The 22437-nt window shown below is 42.6% G+C and overlaps 1 protein-coding gene across 6 annotated transcripts in view; it reads right to left on the bottom strand.

Annotated features, from left to right (window-relative positions):
- The window catches only part of LOC109432689 (cholinephosphotransferase 1), a 130059-nt gene that overhangs the window by 90507 nt on the left and 17115 nt on the right, over positions 1-22437 (bottom strand). For all 6 annotated transcript variants that reach the window (XM_062855272.1, XM_062855269.1, XM_062855268.1 and 3 more), the window contains exon 2: positions 2983-3382. In XM_062855272.1, the coding sequence (XP_062711256.1) occupies positions 2983-3382 (400 nt within the window). The remainder of the gene's footprint in view (positions 1-2982; positions 3383-22437) is intronic.

The raw sequence follows: 22437 nt of genomic DNA, 5'->3' as shown, positions 1-22437 counted from the left end.
GGTTTTTTCCAGGGTATATGAAATTCCCTGATAATTCCAGGTTTTCCAGGTTTTTCCAGGTAGTAGACACCCTGAAAATGTTAGTATAAGTAGTAGTTTACTACTTGCAAGTGCTTAATAACCGCACCAGAAGAAAATATGAGCTTCTGATTAATTTTATGAAAGTCCACTATTTTGCTCTTACCCGTTTGAGAGATATTATTTTCGCTTCTAGTAAACAATTTCATCATGCCGCACTTAATTTGCATTTTGCTACAACAGAAAAGCGGAAACAGCACATTAAGGTTCCTGTTTAATGTTTTAATATGTTTTGTGCGGTTTATTATTTTAAGATTTCGTCCTTTTCAAAAGTAGCGCTTGCCGCTTTGAATCTGACAGTACCACCCGGACCAAAATTTTTAGGTACGCTGACGTTGTTCGGCAGCTGTTAAGTTACTCCCGGGTTGAGCTCAACAGACAATTGAGTGTCGGCGTCGGTGGTGTAGTGGTAAGCGTGGTTGCCTCTCACCCCAGTCGGTCGGGGTTCAATTCCCGTCGACGCCGATGGGATTTTCTGAGACATAAAATCCGTGATCACGTCTTCCCTCGGATAGGAAGTAAAGCCGTAGGTCCCGGCCCATGTGTTGATGGGTTCGATATGTAGGGTCCTCAGGTGTGGTGGCTGTCTCCCTGGGGCGTCGGAATTTAAGGCTTAGCTCCTAGACCCAGCCGACGTAAAACACAACTGGCGCCGAACGGTGCTAGTTGGCCAGAAAAAAAGAAGAAGAAGAAGACAATTGAGTGTTGAAGTACACCGAGGGTGCCGTTGGTCTCTAGAGTAACCGGAAGGGTAGGTTAGGTTCCAGCGTAAGAAGAGGGGAATTCGCTACTGTACTGTAGTGATCCTTGACGTGAGGTATGTGTTCAAAAAAGCCGTTGGGCAGCTATCGCGCGAACGCTCCTAAGTCAGGGTATACCCGAGTACCTGTACAAGATTCCGGTCAAATGGCAGCGCGCGCGGGACAATTCCACCAACGGAAGGTGAACCCACAGGTTGATTCTATGGGTATATAGTTGGGTCAACAGACATCATAGGAAAGTAACGTTCCATCTGACTCAGGCCCTTTTTGGTCATGGCTGCTTTAGACAGTATCTACTCCGTTTCGGTAATCGGTCATACGGGTTCTTCCGAGTGCAGGTTTGTGCCCACGGTTTTGCACAGTGTGTAACCACAGACTTGCTAACATGTGATGGAAATAGGACTCCGCAAATCTTGTTCAGATAATGTGTAGAGATATTTTAGGCTGGAATGCCGTTTCAGCGGCTATCACCCATATCGTCTCGGAACTACAGAGGTGGTGGCGTGTAGATTCGAAGAGTGGCTACACAGATAGAAAGAAACGTGTAAATTTCGGTAATATATGATGCACAATAATGGAGCGTGGGATTTCATAGCAGTTTACATGCCATGCTATGTAAACTTCATAAAATATCATGTATTTCGGCATGCCTTAAAATGATTACAAGACATGTAACACAAATTTACATGATTTATCATGTAAACCGTCTTAGCTAGAAGTGTCCTCAAGGCTCGGAAGTCAGCTACGCAGGTCATGGCGTTGCCCTGTCGTCGTCATGGCGGCAATATACTAGGTTGGATACGAATCCGTGGTATGTCATAGGGTCCCCGGAGAACCCCCGCTTAGCCAGCTAGGCTACTTGAACTCATTCGCTTTGCGTGATCGAGCTCGATAATGTGCATGAAACTCCAGCAAAATTCATCGCCTTCACATCACTATCGATACTTTTCCGAAAAGCCATGACACTGACCACGGTCAAGAACGATTCGGCATCGACAGTGCAACCCAAACAAATGCACAATTATAATGAGCATTAGTTGCACCGAGAATGAACCGCGAAACCACTCAACCACAACACAACCAACTATGCCGTCCATGGTCTGACGAAAAATGAGTAAGTGCCAGTAAACGACCGTTCGTTTAAAACTCTAGCAATCAAAAACGGTAGGTACCTACGTCCGCATACTGACGGGTGATATGGAGAAACCGACAAAAAATAAATAAATAATAAACAAGTGTGGCGTGATATCGCGTGGCGGCGACTGATGGACGACACCATGCTTGATGTGGTCAATTTCTACTACTCTTGCTCTTTTTTGTCTACTCCACATTGTGACGTGACGCCCGGTCAGAGTCCATTGAAAGGAGTGTTTTTTTTTCATTTCGCGCGATTTTTATTCATAATTTTCGTTTTTATTATAGTCAGTCACTTGCTTGGTTAGCGGGATCGCGCTAATTAACAATGAATGTGCTGCTATAATCAGTATGAATGACCCAGTTGAACGTAAGCAGCATTTTGGCAAGTCATGGGTAGCTTTTAACACAAGCTACTGAGCAAACCGTAGATTTTAGGGGCCGGGGGTGCCTGTTTATTTTAGTCAGTTTAAAAATCTTAAATTAAATGTTCGTTTATAGTTTATGCGTGCAAAAAGTGCCAAATAATTCATAAAGAAAGCCTTTGAGATATTCATAAAAAACTGTGCAGAATTTCCGAAAAAATACATGGAAAAATCCTCAAAAGTATACCTGGAGAAATTCACGTGGGAGTTTCTTGATGATTTCTCGAAGGAAGCCCTGGAAACATTCTCAATGGAATTTTTCATGAGGAATTCTTTAAGACATCCTTAAGATTTTTTTCGAGAAATTCTGTGAGGAATTTTCCAAAAAATCACCGGATGGAAACCAAGGAGGAATTTCCTTTATGTTAACTTGGATTCTACACGTGAAATTCTTCGATAATGCCATACTTTCCTGGTTGTAGAGACCCTAGTATTATCACTTCAATGACTTAGTTATGAAACTTGAGGCAGCAGCGACACGAAGGGCAGTTATTCACGTACTCTGTTTCAGCTTGCGCAATATTCGCAAACGTTAACATATCTATTAATACCCAATCCCCGACAACCGTGTAAAACCAACTTACTTTCGTCATCCAGATCGATGGCCCGAAAATGGCCGATATAAGATGGATCCCCATGATAGTGCACTGCGCTTCGGTGACGTCGATCTTGCCGAACCGTAGCGTACCGGATACGTACGTCTGCCAGTGGGCACAGTAGAATAGTGTCATGGCGCAGAAACACTGGAAGAACATCCACCGCGGGTAGTACCCCAGTTGGACGGATATGCACGCCGACAGGGCTACGAACACCGTCGAAATGGAGTCGCACCCGTGGTCGAACAGTTCCCCTAGCGGGGTCGAGGAATTGGTACGGCGTGCCTGTTTGCCATCGATCGCGTCCAGGCTTTGGTAGATGAACAGGCCCAGGGCACACAGTGCACTGGCCCACCGGGGAGGTTCCTCGCGACCGTTTGGACTGAAGCTGCAAATAATGAGAAGAGTAGAGGTGTGTTAGTGTGTTTGTGAGTTGTGATGGATTCGTTCTACAGTGTATCAAACAATTGCCCCTACAATAATTTTTTGGTCAAAATAATTTTTCATTGAAACGTTTATAACTTTTTCATACGTCAATCAAATACGCTGAAATTTTGACCAATTATAACCCATATATTGAAGCTCCATTGGTAAAATTTTGAGCGAAATCGAATAAGTTTTCTGAAAGTTATAGTCAAACTTATAAGATTTTTGAACACATTTTTAAAACATTATATCTCAATATGTACTTGATGAAACTTTTTCATTTTTTTTTGTGTCACAGCTTATACCTAAGGCTTTGATATGCAGCTTTGTTTGAGGTTTTATATTCACTACAAAAATTATGAAAAATCTGTATATGTTCAGAGTGTCATTTGGAAATTTATCATATTTTGATCAATAAAAGTGCCAAGTGTTTTCAACTTGTTTAAACTCTCCTTATGTAATATTTTGATACAGGACCTACTAAACTACATATGAAGAATAGGTCCCATGGATTTTTCGTTCAGTTAATGCACTTTTATTGGTGGAAAACGTTTGGCAGATTATATGTGCAAAATATGGTAAATTTTTAAACATCGTCAATTACATGAGCACATTTTTCATATTTTTTGTAGTGAATATAAAACCATAAACATAGCTGCATATCCAATCAGAAAGGCATAACAAAAACATAACATAATTATATCAACGGTTGATATCTATATCAAGGTTTGTTATATTTAGATATATTTGTTGGAATCGGTACGAAAACTAGTTTGTATTATTTCAAGGTTTTAATAAAGTCAGTTACAATAAATGAATATGTGATTTGATCATCATTACATCAACATTATAACAAACTCAGTAATAATTTTTAAAATGCAATGTGTAACTAATCATTTTTTTGTAGTGTTTAGTATGTAAATTAACCGCTGTATGGCGCTATTGTGTTTAGAAAATACACAATTGTTAATATCCTTTATTATATGAACTACCAAAAAAGCTCATGCCTTCATCAAATGTGTACAGAAAGCTTATGAATTTGGAAGGTGGAAAATGAGGTAAGCAACTCCAGCATTACGTGATGATATAGGGTAATTTAAAATGTTTCTTATCATGATCCAGATCACCTGCATAGTTCGTATGTTCAGCAAAGTTGTTCACGATTCTTGAAATTCTCGAATGGTGTAAAATTTTATGCATAATTTCACTACTAAGAGCTATTTGATATGTTAAATCTCATTATTCTGCTGTCCTAGGAAGTTCGGATCATCACTCATCAGCGAAGTTGTCGAGAAGTCCTTGGCTCTCAAGTGGAAAATGTTATATGTAATTGAACCGCGGCGTTTACATTTGTTTACAGGATTTTGTATATGTCTTATAGGTTGTCTGTTTATTATGGATGGCCACGGAGTACTTTCAGGGAATATTTCTAGAGATATTCAAAGTATTTCTCTTGTAGGTCTTCTGGGGATCTCACTAGAAGTTCTTCCAGAGATCTCTCCGAGAGTTTTCTCAACGATTCCTACGTGAATTCATACTGACGATCCTCCAGTCAAATATTCAAATATTTCTCCAAAAGTTCATAAAGAGATTTCCCCTAGAGTTCCTCTAGAAATTTTGGTAGGAGAATTCTTCAGCAACTTCTCCAAGGATTTCTTAAGAAAGGCTTCCGATGATTCCTAAAAAAAATCTCTAAAGATTCCTACGGTAATTCCTCCAAGGAATTCCTCTAGAGATTTTTTCCAATAATTTTCAAAGGATTCCTCCAGGAATTTCTGCAAAAACAATCCATAAAAAAATTCCTCCACGTATTTTTCCGGGTAATCCTCTAAGGAATTCTTCAACAATTCCTCCATGATTTTTTCCATGACCTCCTCTTTGAATTCTTCAAAGAACTTTGCCCCAAAGATTTGTTGAAAGATTATTTCATATGCATGTTGGGATCCCAAGTAAACCACTCCTATGAACCATTATCTCTGATCAAAGAACACGAAAACACATTCCAATTCACCGATTATATTTCACCGACCAGATCACGTCGCCTTTGATCTGTTGGAGCTCTTAACTACTAATATGAATTCAATTGTACAGTATACAGATCAATCGTGATAGGGATTTCCCGCAAGGTTTAACTTAAGTTTAAAATCCAACATACATTTCCTCCCTTGAGAATTTCTTCAGATAATCCAAAGGAGAGATTCTTTAAGACATTCTTAGCAAATTACTTCAACCTATGCATCACACTTAAAGGATTCTCCATCAGGGAAAATCCATTAGAAATTCTGAAGGATCTCAGTAATTAAATAAGGTCTAGTTTTCAAATTAAACTTTTCAATCCAATTCCAATTTCTTCAAAATTTCTTAGTATGTGGTCACTCAGTCTCTGTTGTGAATATCACTACAATTAAATACAGCTTTTTTTCGCATAGATAATCTGTGTATGCATATCTGCCGATCGAAATAGTTATTTACTACCAGATGAAGCGTAGTTGTTTTGTTAGAGTTAATAAAATATTTAGTTCAACAGCGAAACGAAGTGTTTTGATATCCCTTTGGATTTCCTGAACGCTCTGTGTTCGAAAACAAATTACTCCAAGTATTTATCGAAAGGTTTCTTTACAAATTTAATCGACAATTACACCAATGACCAGTGTACGCAGAATATGGCACCGCTAGCAAAAAATGGCCAACAAAGAAGGCACGGCAACAACGCTTTGTTTTTCCGTTAGCAGATAATGACAAAATCGCTCCCGAGTTTGTTCACAACAAAAACGGTAGGAATATTTGTCTCGTTCTATTCACATCGTGATTTTCGCATTGTTTTACAACTGAAACTCGACTCTTAGGATGGCAAGAGTTTTAATTCGCCCAAATGCTCATGAATTCGATGATGTGGGTCGAAAATATTAGCAGAAAAACCGAAATATCGGCACACGCACGGCAAGCGATGTTTGTTTTATTGCTCTCATCGCCTGACATGCGCTTGTTGCGGAGCGTCTTTGTTACCAACATGCACCGCTTAGGACAAAGCGTTTGTTTTTCGACGTGATCCGTTTTTCGTACCCTGCCAATGACTCATTATGTCTTGAGTTCAGAGAAAACACGGAGGGGTTTAACGAGGAACGAAATAAAGTTTTTATTGAAAACGTCTTGATTGGTTGGTGGTTGATACAGGAGTGAAGAAAAAATGTGTGGTGCTATTGAGCTAACGTAACAACAGGTTGCTAGGTGTCTACTCAAGCAACCTGTCCAAGGCATCGATTACTACGTTTCTCAACACCCCCTCTTAATCGGACGGTCTTGCATTTATCCCAAACACATCCGCCACTTGGTCGAGTCGGCTTCGCTGTCTCATCTTCAATGTCAGGATCATCATCCACTGCGCTAATGCTTCTTGACCATTTTCCGGGGTTGGTGTGCTTAGGCTTACTGCTTCGCTTGGACGATATGCCGAGGCACGGATTAGTATCGGTTAGTCTTTCCCCCTCTGGTTCCATTCCATCGACGGTGGTTCTATGCTTTCTTCCAGGTGGAAAACTTCTGGGATGCTGCCTGATTGATAATTCCAGTTCGTAGAAACTTTCTTGCAATGGACAAACCGCAACCATTTTTCCTTGTAGTTTCATTTCCGCCGACGATCTTTTGAAGTTCACTTCGACACCTGCTGCGGCCATTTTCTTCACCGAGAGCAGATTGTCACGTAGATCTGGCACATACAGCACATCGCGTATTACCATCTTGACACCATGTCGGTTGACTCCTACAATCGATCCTCTGTGCCAAGCAACGATGGACTGGTCGTTTTTGGCAACGCTTATCTCCACAGGCCGCTGCAGCTTTTCCAACGTTGTAAAATAATCCTTCGATTTCACGAGATGATCTGTGGCTCCAGAATCCATCTTGAAGCTGATTACTTGTTCACAGTTGTTACGAGGTATGCGGTCAGTCAGAAATACAACCGGTTCTCCTCCACAAAAGGTCACAGGTTCATCGGATGACTTCTTCGTCTTACAGCTTCTAGTCATATGCCCTCTCTGCTTGGATCCAACAAGAGCAGCAGGTACTTCCTCACCGACATCTGTCATCCGATCGTTCTTCTTCAGCTCTTCTGCCAGAAGACGTTCACGCACTACATCCAGGGTCAGCTTGTCCTCTTCCAGGTTCTCCAATGCGGTCACCAACGGATCAAAAGATTCTGGAAGTGTGACAAACAGCTGAGACACTAGGTCACCCTCTTCCAGCTTTGCGCCAGCCGATTTCAACTGCCGGATCAGCTCGTCGAAAATCTTCAGGTGGTCCTTCACTGACGATCCTTCAATCATCTTCAGCTTTGCCAACTGCTTCCGGATTAGCGTTTGAGATGCCACTGATTTCTTCGCATACACGTTTGCCAGAGTTGTCCAAATCTCCTTCGCAGTTTCTTTCTCACGAACCAGGTCCAGTAGGTCATCGTGAATAAAGACAATTATCCAGTTTGACGCCTTGCCATCCTTTTCGTTGAACTTCGCTGCTTCGGGAGCCGTGGGTGGAACATCTTGACTCAGGACTTCCAGTAAACCAACCGACTTCAAGAACTTTTCAACGCGAAACTTCCAGTTTTCGTAGCCAGCTCCGGAAAATTGCGGGATGCCGTAGACTACTTCTCGCCGCGCGGGGTCCATAACCTCTTGAGTTCAGAGAAAACACGGAGGGGTTTAACGAGGAACGAAATAAAGTTTTTATTGAAAACGTCTTGATTGGTTGGTGGTTGATACAGGAATGAAGAAAAAATGTGTGGTGCTATTGAGCTAACGTAACAACAGGTTGCTAGGTGTCTACTCAAGCAACCTGTCCAAGGCATCGATTACTACGTTTCTCAACATTATGTAAATGCTTTTGTTCGGTATCACCATAAATGAATTATCCTACCTGTGTACATATTGTAAATAATGTTAACTTTAGCCTATAGAATTAATTGAATTTGAACTAACCCTTTAAAGAATATGAACTAGTCTAAGGTATAAATACTCTCTCAATAGCCCTCTCTTGAGAGACAGAATCATCCACGATGACCAAGCTGACCACTGTGCACAGCACAAGAATTTGTAGTAATCAGTTGAAAATATAGCCCCAAAGACACAACAGTGCGGTCGATCGTTTATTGTATCTTCGTTTCAATCAGTCGGTGTGAAATAAAGTGGTGCGACAAAGCGAAACACAAAACGCATTCCTCTGTATCCGAAACGTGTGGGATACTCCATGGTGACCAATTAGATATAGCAGAGAAGCTAAACTTTATCGTCGGTCGTTCGAGTGTCATACTAGCTAAAGAGTGTGATCGGTGGCAACCAGTGAGATCGTTCTGCCTTCGGTGAAGAAGGTGAAGACTCAGTGACCGTGATAAGTGCCAATCTAGATCCAGTGATTCCTGTGCGCCGTTCGTGCATCGAACGGGAAGTAACACCTTCAATCCCGGCAAATTACGAGTCCCGGCTCGTTCATTGGTCCTTCGAGCCGGATTGGAGGACAACCCGAGCCAGGAATCAGCGACGGAGGCAAGTTGGCGCCATAGCGGTGGTAAGTGGTCATAGCGGAGACCACACAAAAGGTAGGCCATTCATTCTATTTCAACCTTTGTGTAGAAAGTTTGGGCCTTTTACACACGGCCGTGCCAATATTTCGCGCCGATTACGGAGGCAAGGAATGGCAGTATAATTGCATGCTAATTTTGGAGATCGCACATTAGAGCACGGTGGAATTGCCGATAAGCAACGGCACAATCAAGGCAGTTTTGTATTTTTTTGTTGACTGGTGGCAAGTCAGGCAAATTAATTGCTCCTTTTACCATTTGCATCTGCGCCGATAAGTGTCGCAAATTGGAATTAGTACACCGTGCTGGGGGTGGAAAGCAATAAATCAGGGCTCAGTCAATCCTAGGCAATCGTGATAGTGGTGGCGTTTAAGCGGACACGCGTTGCGCAAAAGGGTACTACGCGTCGGGAAGGATTAATCGTATCGACTTTAGTGCTCTTTTCGGTCGATCGCGTTCGCGTAGTGGTATCACGACGTGACGGGAAGGAGCATATCGTTCGATTGCGTGGTACCGCCGTCGTTTGTATCGCGTTTGAGTGGTGCATCGCGACGGGAAGGAGCAAAACGTTCGATCTTGTATCACTCACGTCCGGGCGCGTAGAAACGGCACACCGCGTTGGGAAGGAGCATTTCGTTTCGATTTGTGTCGTTTTTCGTTTTTCGCGCGTGGTTCGAGTGGTGTGAAAGATGTCGAGCAAACAGCGTAAGAAGCTAGAAGAGGATCTTCTAAAGCTAAAGCGAGTGATAGCGGTCCGAGGTGTGGTGGAAAAGTTCGTGGAGGAATATGATCACCAGACGGATGCGAATCAAGTGTCGGTCCGGCTGGAAACTTTGGACAAGATCTACAAGGAGTTCCAGCATGTGCAAAGTGAAGTGGAGATGTTGGATAGCGATAAGTTCGAGGAGCACATTGAAGTGAGGACTGCCTTCGAGAACAAGTATTGTGTTCTGAAGGGCTTTTTGCTCTCGAAGCTACCCAATAATGAACCGGCGATGAACTCCACCATGCTCAACAGTTTCGCTCACCACACCACAGCCAGCTTCCACCACCGACTACCGAAGATCGACCTTCCGAAATTTAGCGGCGACGAATCACGGTGGATATCGTTCAGGGACAACTTTTTGTCGATGATCCATAGCAACGACGACATCCCAACCGTTAACAAACTGCACTACCTGTTGCAGTCGTTGGAAGGTGAAGCGAGGAAACCGTTTGAAAGTGTAGATGTGCAAGCGGATAACTACGCGTCCACGTGGGATGCGTTGATGAAACGTTATGATAACAAGCGGTTCCTCAAGAAGGAGCTGTTCCGGGGCTTGTTCGATCTACCGGTGATGAAAAGGGAGTCTGCACAGGAGCTTAATACGTTAGTTGACGACTTTCAGCGACACGTGAAAGCGTTGGCCAAATTAGGCGAGCCTGTCGGCCACTGGGACACTCCGCTCATCTTCATTCTCTCGAACAAGCTAGATTCGGCAACACTTCGTGCCTGGGAGCACGAGACTCGCCAGAAGAACGAAGTTACGTACGACGAACTGATCGAATTCCTCGCGCAGCACGTTCGCATGCTGAAGTCCGTCGCCAGTGATCTACAACAGCGTTTCCAACCGGCTAGCATCAAGGTGGCCGGACAGTTTCCAAAGAAAATCCCGATGAAATCCGTAGCGAACGCAGCTACAGCCGAGCCAAAGCCGACCGCACAACAATGTCCCGCATGCAGTCAACTTCACCAGTTGAGTCAGTGTCCAACATTCACCAAGCTGTCCATAACCCAACGACGAGAGTTGGTAGTCCAGCGAAGCTTGTGTTGGAACTGTTTCCGTCCAGGCCATCAAGCACGAGTTTGCAAATCGAAGTTCAGTTGCAGAACTTGTCGGGCCAGACATCACACCATGCTACATGATCCAGCTGCAGCATCGAAGAAGTCTAGTACTCCTGTCGCATCGTCGAATCCTCCTACGAATCAACCGAATCCATCCGCACCAGCAATCGCGGGGACCTCTGGATCAGCGAATCCACCGGAAGTCAGCATGACTGTCCATTCGAAGTACAGCACGGTCCTACTGGAAACGGTATCGCTTCTCATCGTCGACCATCGCGGCAAGGAGATCGCTGTCAGAGCACTCCTGGACTCAGCATCAATGTCCAATTTCATCACCAAGAAGCTAGCAAACGATCTTGGTATTCGACGAACTACCGTAGACATCACCGTGTCGGGTCTAGGTGAATCCGTCAAGAAGGTTAAACGCCAGCTCACCGCTACAATCAAATCGAAAACGAACACATTTTCCACCACCCTCGAGTTTCTCGTCATGAAGAAACCTACCGCTCATCTTCCGACCGTCATCATCGACACCTCGTCATGGAACATGCCAAACGTTCCATTGGCCGACCCGCACTTCCATATTCCGGGCATGATCGACATCGTTATCGGTGGAGAATGCTACCATGAACTCCACACCGGCAACCGCCTATCAATCGGAGACGGTCTACCTCTGCTTGTCGACACACACTTCGGATGGACAGTTTCTGGAAAGACATCCACCAATCCCGCCGTAGCTCCACCAGTGTGCTACATCTCGACCGTCGACCGATCACTCGAGTCCGCGCTTCAACGATTCTGGGAGCTTGAAGCAGTCGATCATGGCCCGATGTACTCTGCCCAAGAGATACAGTGCGAGGAGATTTACTCCAACACCACCGCTCGAACTCACGATGGAAGGTACGTCGTACGCCTTCCCCGGTCCGATGATCCGCAAGTCACCCTCGGCGAATCACGACAAATTGCCACCCGCCGCTTCTACAGCCTTGAGAGACGCCTTGAAAGAGATCCTGCCCTGAAGAGCTCATACCACGAATTCATCGAAGAGTACCTCCGCCTCGGCCATATGCGGAAACTCGAATCCGTAGACGATGAATCTCCGCATTGCTACCTGCCACACCACCCAGTGTTTAAGGAGAGTAGCACCACCACCAAGGTACGCGTGGTATTCGATGCATCCTGTAAGACCTCCTCCGGCATGTCGCTCAACGATACACTGCTCGTCGGTCCAGTGGTACAGCAAAACCTGGACTCCATCGTTATCCGCTTCCGATTCCACGTGGTTGCCATCGTTGCTGACGTGGAGAAAATGTACCGGCAAATCCTACATTCTCCTGATGATCAGCGATTCCTCCGAGTGCTGTTTCGCCGGCGTCCGTCGGATCCAATCGATACCTACGAACTGCTGACAGTTACGTATGGTACAGCCTCGGCTCCGTTCTTGGCAACACGTACGCTGCAGCAACTAGCGAAGGACGAAGGAAGGAACTACCCAGAAGCCGAAGAAGCCGTCGTCGAAGACTTCTACGTGGATGACGTCTTAACAGGAGCGCAAAATCTGGCGTCTGCAGTGGAGAAGCGCCGGCAACTATCCGCAATACTCGCGTCGGCCGGTTTTCCATTAAAGAAGTGGGCTTCCAACGTGCCCGAAGCGTTAGCTGATATTCCTCCAGAGGACTTGGCGATCAAACCCGTGCATGATCTACAAGATGATCAGTCTGTGTCAACTCTTGGACTGGTATGGGATACGAGGACTGATATGCTGCGGTTTAACGTCGATCTCCCGCTACCATCTCCTGTCCTCACGAAGAGAAAGGTCATCTCCTACATCGCCAAGATCTTCGACCCTCTGGGCCTCGTGGGCCCCGCCATCGCCATGGCGAAAATATTCATGCAGCGCTTATGGAAGCTAAAAAACGAAGACAAGTCTCCCTACGAATGGGATCGTCCGCTGCCGGAGAAGCTGCAAGAAGAATGGAAGCAGTTTCACGCCACACTCTCAATTCTCGCCGAAATCAAAATCCCCCGATTCGTTTCGCTGCCTGGTGCTTCGAAGATTGAGCTACATTTCTTCTCCGATGGTGCAGCTACTGACATCGAAGTCTAAGGTAGCACCTCTAGCAACGAAGCACACCATTGCGCGGCTGGAGCTCTGCGCAGCCGTATTATCTACCAAGCTGTGTCGTAAGGTGGAACAGTCGATTAAAACTCCTAGAGATGTCTTCTTCTGGACCGATTCTACCACCGTCATCCAATGGTTGAAGTCTCCACCAAGCCGGTGGAAAACGTTTGTTGCCAATCGCGTTTCCACCATTCAATCTTCGACCGATATCTCCGCCTGGCGCCATGTACCAGGAATAGAAAACCCGGCCGATGAACTGTCCCGTGGTCTGTTGCCCTCGGACTTGCTCAACCAAACCAGGTGGTGGAGAGGTCCACAATGGTTATCAGAATTTCCAAGTAGCTGGCCTGTATTGAACGTCCCAGAAGAAGAATCCGTCAAAGCCATCGAAGAGGCTCGAAAGGTAACACTCGTCACGTTTCTGGCTACTGAACATCAATTCGCCGAAGCACTGTTCACACGCTACTCAAGCTACACCAAACTTCGTCGAGTCGTAGCGTATTGCCTGAAGTACATCAGCGCCCTTCGAGCAGCAACTCAAGGATCAATCAATTCGACCTCTAGAGTGCTATCGACAGTAGATCTTGCCGCTGCTGATCGTGCACTAGTTCGCCTAGCGCAATCACAGCTCTACTCGGAAGAACTTTCGTCAAGCAAGGATGCTCTGAAGTCGTCGCCGCTCAAGCTACTGAAACCCCATGTCCATGATGATGGAATACTCCGTGTGGGCGGACGGCTCTCGAACGCTGAAGTTCCGGACAGCGTCAAACACCCAATCATCCTGTCGGCGAAACATCCGCTGGCAGAACTGCTTGCCGAACATTACCACAAGGTCCTACTACACGCCGGACCGCAACTGATGCTGGCTACAATTCGTCAGAAGTATTGGGTCATCGGAGGAAGGAATCTTGTTCGCCGTACGTATCACCGTTGTGTGAAGTGCTTCCGGAGCAAACCCGTGCTTATCCAGCAGAGTACAGCAGATCTTCCAAGATCCCGTGTTACACCGGCCCGTCCCTTCGCCATCTCCGGTATCGACTATTGTGGCCCGGTGTTTATCAAGTCGCCGATACGCAATCGAGCACCCACCAAGGCGTACATTGGGGTCTTCGTCTGTTTCGCAACAAAGGCTGTCCACATTGAGTTGATTACCGACCTGTCCACACCAGCTTTCTTGTCGGCTCTCCGCCGATTCGTCGCCCGTCGCGGTCTCGTTCGAGAAATCCATTCGGACAATGGAACCGCCTTCAAGGGAGCAGCCAATGCTCTCCACCGTATTTATGAGATGTTGAAGTCCAGCGACGCTGACCGTGCTCAGATCCAAACCTGGTGTGCCGAAAACCAGATTCAGTGGAAGTTCATCCCACCCCGCGCTCCACATTTCGGAGGATTGTGGGAAGCCGCGGTTAAATCAGCAAAACATCATCTCCTGCGTGAAATTGGCCACGTTACCCTGAAGTACGAAGACATGGTCACATTACTAGCGCAGGTCGAAATGTGCCTCAATTCGAGGCCGTTGACTCCGATTCCGTCCGATCCTGCCGATTTGGAAGTCCTGACGCCCGGACATTTTTTGGTAGGATCTAGTCTTCAAGCCGTTCCGGATTCGAGCTGCGTAGACATCCCAGATAACCGTCTGGACCATTGGCAGCTTACCCAGAAGCTGTTTCAGCGCATCTGGGCCCGGTGGTATCCGGAATACCTCGCACAGCTTCAGGCGCGTGCTATGAAAGGCTGTAAATCACCGGTTCGGGTCCAGTTGGGCCAAATCGTCATCATCAAGAACGACAATCTACCTCCTGTGCAATGGCCGCTCGGGAGAATAACCCAGTTGCATCCCGGAAAGGATGGGATCGTTCGTGTCGTCACCTTGAAGACTGCTGAAGCTGACAACGTAGTGAGACCGGTTGCGAAAATCGCAATTCTGCCTATGCCAACCGACGACGGTCAGGGACCATCAACCGCTACAAACGAGAGTTCCTGAACCTTCAAAGATCGGTAGAGAAGTCCGGAACTTGCTCAATGCGCAATTGAAGCGCAATCAGGTGATTAGCGTTTCAATATTTCTACTCGTGTCCGTTCGATCTACCGGGTCTTCTGTTGTTCCAGCTCGTCAGTCGCCAAGTTTTGTGCCATCAATATCACCATGCCTGTCCATCCATCTTCCGATTTGAGAAGTTTATGAATTCGTCAGCTCCTGCAACTACAAAGACCGGCAGAGCAGTCCGAAACTGGCTCAACGCGCATATAAGGCGCAATCAGGTGATTAGCGTTCCTTTATTTCCTATCCAGTATGTTCGATCTACCGGGTCTTTGTTGTTCGCAGATCATCCTATTACGTCATCCGCAAGCTCATCCCTCGCTCGTGTCTCCGATGTCATCAGGTCCGGAATCTCCAAAGATCGGCAGAGCAGTCCGAAACTGTTCAACGCGCTAATTGAGCGCAATCAGGTGATTAGCGCTCCAATAACTGTAACCCATTCTGTCCGATCTACCGGATCTTTCGTAGTTCCAGATCATCTATCCATTCATCCGACATCGAGTCTCGCCATCAATGAACCATTCTGAATTGGTCGCGAATAGAGTGAATGGCTCCATTCATCGTTGGCTTCGTGTCACCGAGTAACCGAAGAAATTTCGATCGTTGGAGCAGCCGAGAGAGGGTCGTCAGCGAGAGGAGAACACGAGAGAGAAATACGTAGTGTTGAAACAACTCACATTGTTTCAAGGTGGCCGGAATGTTCGGTATCACCATAAATGAATTATCCTACCTGTGTACATATTGTAAATAATGTTAACTTTAGCCTATAGAATTAATTGAATTTGAACTAACCCTTTAAAGAATATGAACTAGTCTAAGGTATAAATACTCTCTCAATAGCCCTCTCTTGAGAGACAGAATCATCCACGATGACCAAGCTGACCACTGTGCACAGCACAAGAATTTGTAGTAATCAGTTGAAAATATAGCCCCAAAGACACAACAGTGCGGTCGATCGTTTATTGTATCTTCGTTTCAATCAGTCGGTGTGAAATAAAGTGGTGCGACAAAGCGAAACACAAAACGCATTCCTCTGTATCCGAAACGTGTGGGATACTCCATGGTGACCAATTAGATATAGCAGAGAAGCTAAACTTTATCGTCGGTCGTTCGAGTGTCATACTAGCTAAAGAGTGTGATCGGTGGCAACCAGTGAGATCGTTCTGCCTTCGGTGAAGAAGGTGAAGACTCAGTGACCGTGATAAGTGCCAATCTAGATCCAGTGATTCCTGTGCGCCGTTCGTGCATCGAACGGGAAGTAACACCTTCAATCCCGGCAAATTACGAGTCCCGGCTCGTTCAGCTTTTTTCTATCCTTTTAAAAATTCATTAACAAATTCCTCCAAGGGAATATTCCTGCAAGAATTTGCGGTGGATATTCCTACCGAAACATTCACCACTTAAGCGCCATAATACTGCTGAACAACTTTGCAGAAGGAATATCATTAAATAATAATGAAATAAAACATGTCAAAAAACGCTTTCAACATTTGAATAAACGCTGGTGCAACTAGTACTTAGTTCCACACTTTTCACTATTTGAAAGTCATTAGCTATCTGTTTAACTTAGTTAATAACACGAAGATATAATTGCTATCAACTGTATTAGGAACAGTTTCGTGTGACGTCCATTCGCGTAGGTACAGCGATGTGGGCTCCAGCTCCGAAGTAGTGAACGCTGGCTTTAGCGCACAACAAGCGCGCACGACATTGAAGTTGAGGGACTAAATGGGCTGTAGTAACGTGCATGGTGACGTCATAACTGGATATGGTGACGTCATACTTTTCCCCTCCGGTATGTTGGATCAGCGAGTCTATTTATAGAGGAGCTACCATATATGAAGGACCATTTCAGCTTATATCGCCTCTCACTTCAAGTGCTGCGATGGCCTCACCGGTAAAAACGACGAGCTCCTGTTGAGCGATTCCAAGCAACAGCATCAAAATTAAGGAAATTTTTTAATTCATGATTTTCTATTGAACTGAAACTTTGCACAGTTGTTCAGTTCCATCTAAATCGCCATTTTTCGATATCAAATTTTTATTTTGAATCACGACTAACTTTTCAAAAGGGTGTATGTGAAAATGGTTCAAAAATATTCAAAAATCTGCACACCCAAAATGGTTCGTTCGATTGCTATGAATTTTTCAGCAAAGTTAGATAACTAAATGGCGATTCCTAAGAAAATATACACTGTGAAAAAACATCTTTTTTAACATTAAAAAATATAATTTTTGTCACAAAAACTCAAATATCTCAAAACCCTATCTTTTTACCAACGTAATTTTTTTAGGGAAGACGGTCCATTGTATTAGCAATCTACCATAAAAATTTGGTGATGGTAAACTAATAAACAAAAAAGTTATAACATTTCAAACATTTCACAGTTTTCACATTTGGTAAATATTTTTTTCTGTGTAAATTATTTCGGTCAGAAATCGCAGTTTGATGCTGATTTTATTGTTCAGCAAAGTTAGATAACTAAATGGTGATTCCTAAGAAAATATACACTGTGAAAAAAATCTTTTTAACATTAAAAATATCATTTTTGTCACAAAAACTCAAATATCTCAAAACCCTATCTTTTTACCAACGTAATTTTTTAGGGAAAACGGTCCATTGTATTAGCAATCTACCATAAAAATTTGGTGATGATAAACTAATAAACAAGAAAGTTATGGAAATTCAAACATTTCACAATTTTCACATTTAGTAATAATTTTTTTTAGTGTAAATTAGGCTAATACAAATTTCAATTTTCTCTTATGTCACCGCCCCCTCGTAAAATGTTGGTCGGAATTCAACATTTTGAGGGGGCACAAATTTTAGGTGTAATTCGAGTTCCACATAAACTTTCTTAATAAATCCGATGAGTTTATCGATGTTGCCTAATTGTTCGAATATTTTTCCATCGAATACATTTATTATTTATCATCCTCCCCCTTGATGAGTCAACGAGCGTTGTGACAAAAGAAGAAAATGAGATTTGTTCCTGCCTTATTTCGGCCGGAAATCTCAGTTTGATGCTGATTTTATTGTTAATAGCCTTGCGTGAGTAAAACAAGCTGTTTTTATTATGTATTATGTATATTATATGTACAGTAATGTTCCGATTTTATCACGCCCTCCGCGCATTAGTCGTTTATTCATTTATTTGCTGTTACAATTGAGGACAAGTGTTTTCCCTCTTCTTCAAGATGAATGTTGAAAGCATGTTTTGCAACGTTAAAAATATTGAAATGGGTATAGATGTTGAAGTATATATCAAGGCATTTTTGAAAAGGGGCGTGATTAAATTGTTTAAACTGATGTCGCTGATGGTACGGTGGCATGACTCTCTGCACTTAGCACTTCTGGCAATTTCTCAGTTGTTGTCGTTTTCGAACTTCCTGCGCCCTGATTTACCGATGATATACAGATGGCTCGTTTGTCAAAGTCTAGACGGCAGGACGTGCAAATGCGAAAATTTGTATTCAATTTGGGCATAACCAGTCTCTTTCAGTTTATCTATGGTGCTTTCGGTGAGATTTCGTAACTCCTTTGAACATTTTTTTTCATCAAACGGTCTACAAGAGAGCGTTGAGTTGAAAACCTTTGAGAAAGCGACTGTTCATGTTGTTCGTTGGATTATAATAAACAAAATCACTTATTAGTTTTAACTGACTAGTTTGGTGTTGTTTGCTTGGCTGAAGAAAAAAATTACTATTTAATATCCATAGCGGTAGTATTTTTTTGCTTTTTCGTGAGCATTGTCATGGTATGTATACAGACAAACAAACGTAACACTGACGAAATTTTCATTGACCACGCCTTTAACGATCATTTTGAATCTTGGTTGTGGCTTTCATAACCAGAAGAGTGCCCATCGTTTTTCTTTGCGTTTGACGTTTCACACTAGCGCCTTCTGATGAAGATATTGCACAACGCAGTGTTTCGTGAAACATTTCCACCAGGTGGTGGTAGTGTGAACTGGGCGATGGATTTTCACGAAAATTGTTCTAGGCGTTTCGTCTGTTTGTATGTGGTATGTACCTCTCATGCATTTGTTGTTGTTGAAGTTACTCGCATTCTTCCGATCATAAAGTCTGTTCTTTAAGAGGTATTTTTTTTGCAGATAAACTAGACGTATACGCGTATATACAACTTTTATTATACAGCTTTTGTCTTAAAAATAAGTTTAATTCCGTTTTTCTTATAATCAACAGCTTTTCAACACTATCAAGGGATTTTTTCACCAGTCACGTACAATAAAAAGTATGACACTCTCAATATTTTTGATCAAAACACTGGATCGCGTCTAAGTTTCAAATAGATACTATAGAAATTATGAATAATCAAACAAAAATATCATGAAAACAACTTGTTTAATTCAGGCGGTAGCATTAACAATAAAATCAGCATCAAAAAATAATTCTCAAAATAATTTACACAGAAAAAAAAATGTTTTTGTTACTAAATGTAAAAATTGTGAAATGTTTGAAATGTTATAACTTTTTTGTTTATCAGTTTACCATCACCAAAATTTTATGGTAGATAGCTGATATGAAGGGCCATTTCCCCTAAAAAATTGACGTTGGTAAAAAGATAGGGTTTTAAGATATTTGAGTTTTTGTGACAAAGATCATATTTTTTAAAGTAAAAAAAGAATTTTTTTACAGTGTATATTTTCTAAGGCATCATCATTTAGTTATCTAACTTTGCTGAAAAATTCATAACAATCGAACAATCCGTTTTTGCTGTACAGCTTTTAGAATATTTTTGAACTGTTTTCGCATACACCCTTTTGAAAAGTTAGTCGTGAGTGAATATGAAGGTTTGATATCGAAAAATGGCGATTTAGATGAAATTGAAAAACTGTGCAAAGTTTCAGATATTTTTGAAATGGTCGCTCAGGATCGACTGACATGACTCCGTGGAATTCCTCTGTTCTAGGTTCTAGCCGTCCTAGGTTCGAATCCCTGGGTTTTATGTAATACTATGTGGAGAAGTTTTTTGATGCCAGTAACTTTTTACTAAAAATAAAATGTCACTCTAAAAATTTATTACCTAAAAATGAGTTAATTTTTATACTACTTAATTTTTACCCAATATATTTATAACTGCTTTATAACAACATGTGATATAATTTGATTTTCCTTTCTTGATTTTTTATATCTCATTTTGTTATAAGCTTGTTATATTTGTATCAAGACCTGTAACAATTATGTTATGGCTAGAGCAAATTTAGTTATAATTTTTGTTATTTTAACACATAACCGGCGAACTTTATAACTCACTCTGTTATGAAAAATCTGTGAAATAAATAACTTAATCGGTTATAATTTTGTTATGCCTTTCTTATCGGGTATAAAAGCCTTAGGTATAAGATGTAACAAAAAAAAATTAAAAAAATTCATCGAGTACATATTGAGATATAATGTTTTAATAATGTGTTCAAAAATCTTATAAGTTTTACTAAAAGTTCTATAACTTTCAGAAAATTTAATCGATCTCGCTCAAAATTTTACCAATGGAGCTTTGATATATGATTCATGATTGGTCAAAATTTCAGCGTTTTTGATTGACGCTCAAAAATGTTATAAACATTTGAATGAAAAATTATTTTGACAAAAAAATTGTTGTACGGACATTTGATTGATACACTGTATGTTGTTTGAGTTGATAATATAACAGTCAACGGACAGCGTCAAATGATAACAAGATCGGCGCATTGCGGATGACGTATAATGACGGTACCTACTAAATCAACACAGTCATAGATGTTACCTAAATATTTATTTTTCACACCTTTTTGCAAGAGCATCATAGATAGATAGCGAGGATACCAGTTGTGATAGTATGTGATAATTTCTTTACAACATTCTTTATAATTCTTTAAATCAATTTCTGTTGAAAACTTTAGTTGAAATCCTGAAAAAGTTTCAGATGACATTTTTAGAAGAGCTTATTTTAGTCTATCAAAACTTGCGATGAAGTATCAGCCGGCTTCAAAAGGTTGCGGAGGGGTTAAGAGACGTTTTAGGACGTTTCATAGGAATTTTAGGGAAATCCCGGGACTTTTGAGGGACTTCACAGGCTTTCAGATGAGTTCCAGTTTCGGATCCGGTTTCGTAACCTAAATATTTACCAATAACCTTAAAACTTGCAATTGCAAAGCATTCATCGCCAAAATTAAACTGCAATATCTTATGAAAAATATCCAATGGGGGCGATGTTTTGAAAGACAGTATTTCATCGAATTTTATTACACGCTCAGGCAAATCGGTATTTTTATCTAAAATCTCTACTAATTGGCATGACAATGGGGCACGTTCGATGTAGTACTAGATTTGTAGTAATGAGCTGAATTTTAGTATGGTGAGAAGGTCAGTTCTCTGTTTCTGCAATGAAATGGTACAAAAAGCGTGGGTATTATGATTCCTTGCCTAATTTGATGCTGTTTGAGCAAAACTTTGGATTACTATGTTGTTTATGTTGCAAGATATGGAGAAAACAACAACACTGTTATCCAAAGTTTTGCTCAAACAGCATAAAATTAGGCAAGGAATCATAATACCCACGCTTCTTGTACCATTTCATTGCAGAAACGGAGAATTGACCTTCTCACCATACTAAAATTCAGCTCATTACTACAAATCTAGTACTTCACCAATCTGTCCTATTATTATTGAGCTTCAGTAACGTTTTAGTGGGAATTCAGAAGCGTTCCTGCGATTTTGAGTGGGATTCCTGAAAGCCCTAGCTTTGGGTGATCCCAGATAGGGCTTCAGAAGCGTTTCAAAGCCTAAAACGGATTGATATTGAAGCCCGTAAAGGGCCATTCATAAACCACGTAGACATTTTGGGATAAGGGGGGGGGGGGGGGGAGTCTGGCCAAAGTCTACGCTCCATACGCTTCTGTCTGAGATGGCCGAATTTTGGTCCACGTGGTTTATGAACAGGCTTACTCACGGTTCCGAAAGTAAACCGTGTGTGAGTTTATTCGCATCCGCTTGTTTCATGAGTGTGTAGGCGCGGGAAGTGCATTTTAGAGCAATTTTAATAGCAAATCTTGTAGTTATCCATCAAAAGGTAATCTTTTGTGCTTCATTATTCCTGAAAAGCAGAACTGTCAGCCGTGTAAATGCGTTTTTCATTAAAATGCTCACGAGTGAAGGAGTGCGAATATGTTCAGGCCTCTGTTGTTCACGAGTAGGTTTGCTTTGCGTTTGTGTCTGCTCAGCTGCAATACTCACTATTTTCCATCCCTGCTATATACTCACAACATGTGAGTTCTTCCTTCGGAAGGACAGTGAATCAGTGTCTACCGAGAGAAACAAACTACGGATTATACATCCCTTTAATAAAGATAAAAAAGTCTCTGCAACTCCCGGAAACTCCTTGAAACGTGCAGGTTAGTTTAAGGGGGTTCAAAGGCATTCAATAGGAGTTTGAGGGGCGTCACAAGCGTTTTGGTAAA

This window comes from Aedes albopictus, chromosome 3 (genome assembly GCF_035046485.1).
Source record: "Aedes albopictus strain Foshan chromosome 3, AalbF5, whole genome shotgun sequence".
NCBI classification, from domain to species: domain Eukaryota; kingdom Metazoa; phylum Arthropoda; class Insecta; order Diptera; family Culicidae; genus Aedes; species Aedes albopictus.
This window is presented reverse-complemented; position numbering and strand designations above follow the sequence as displayed.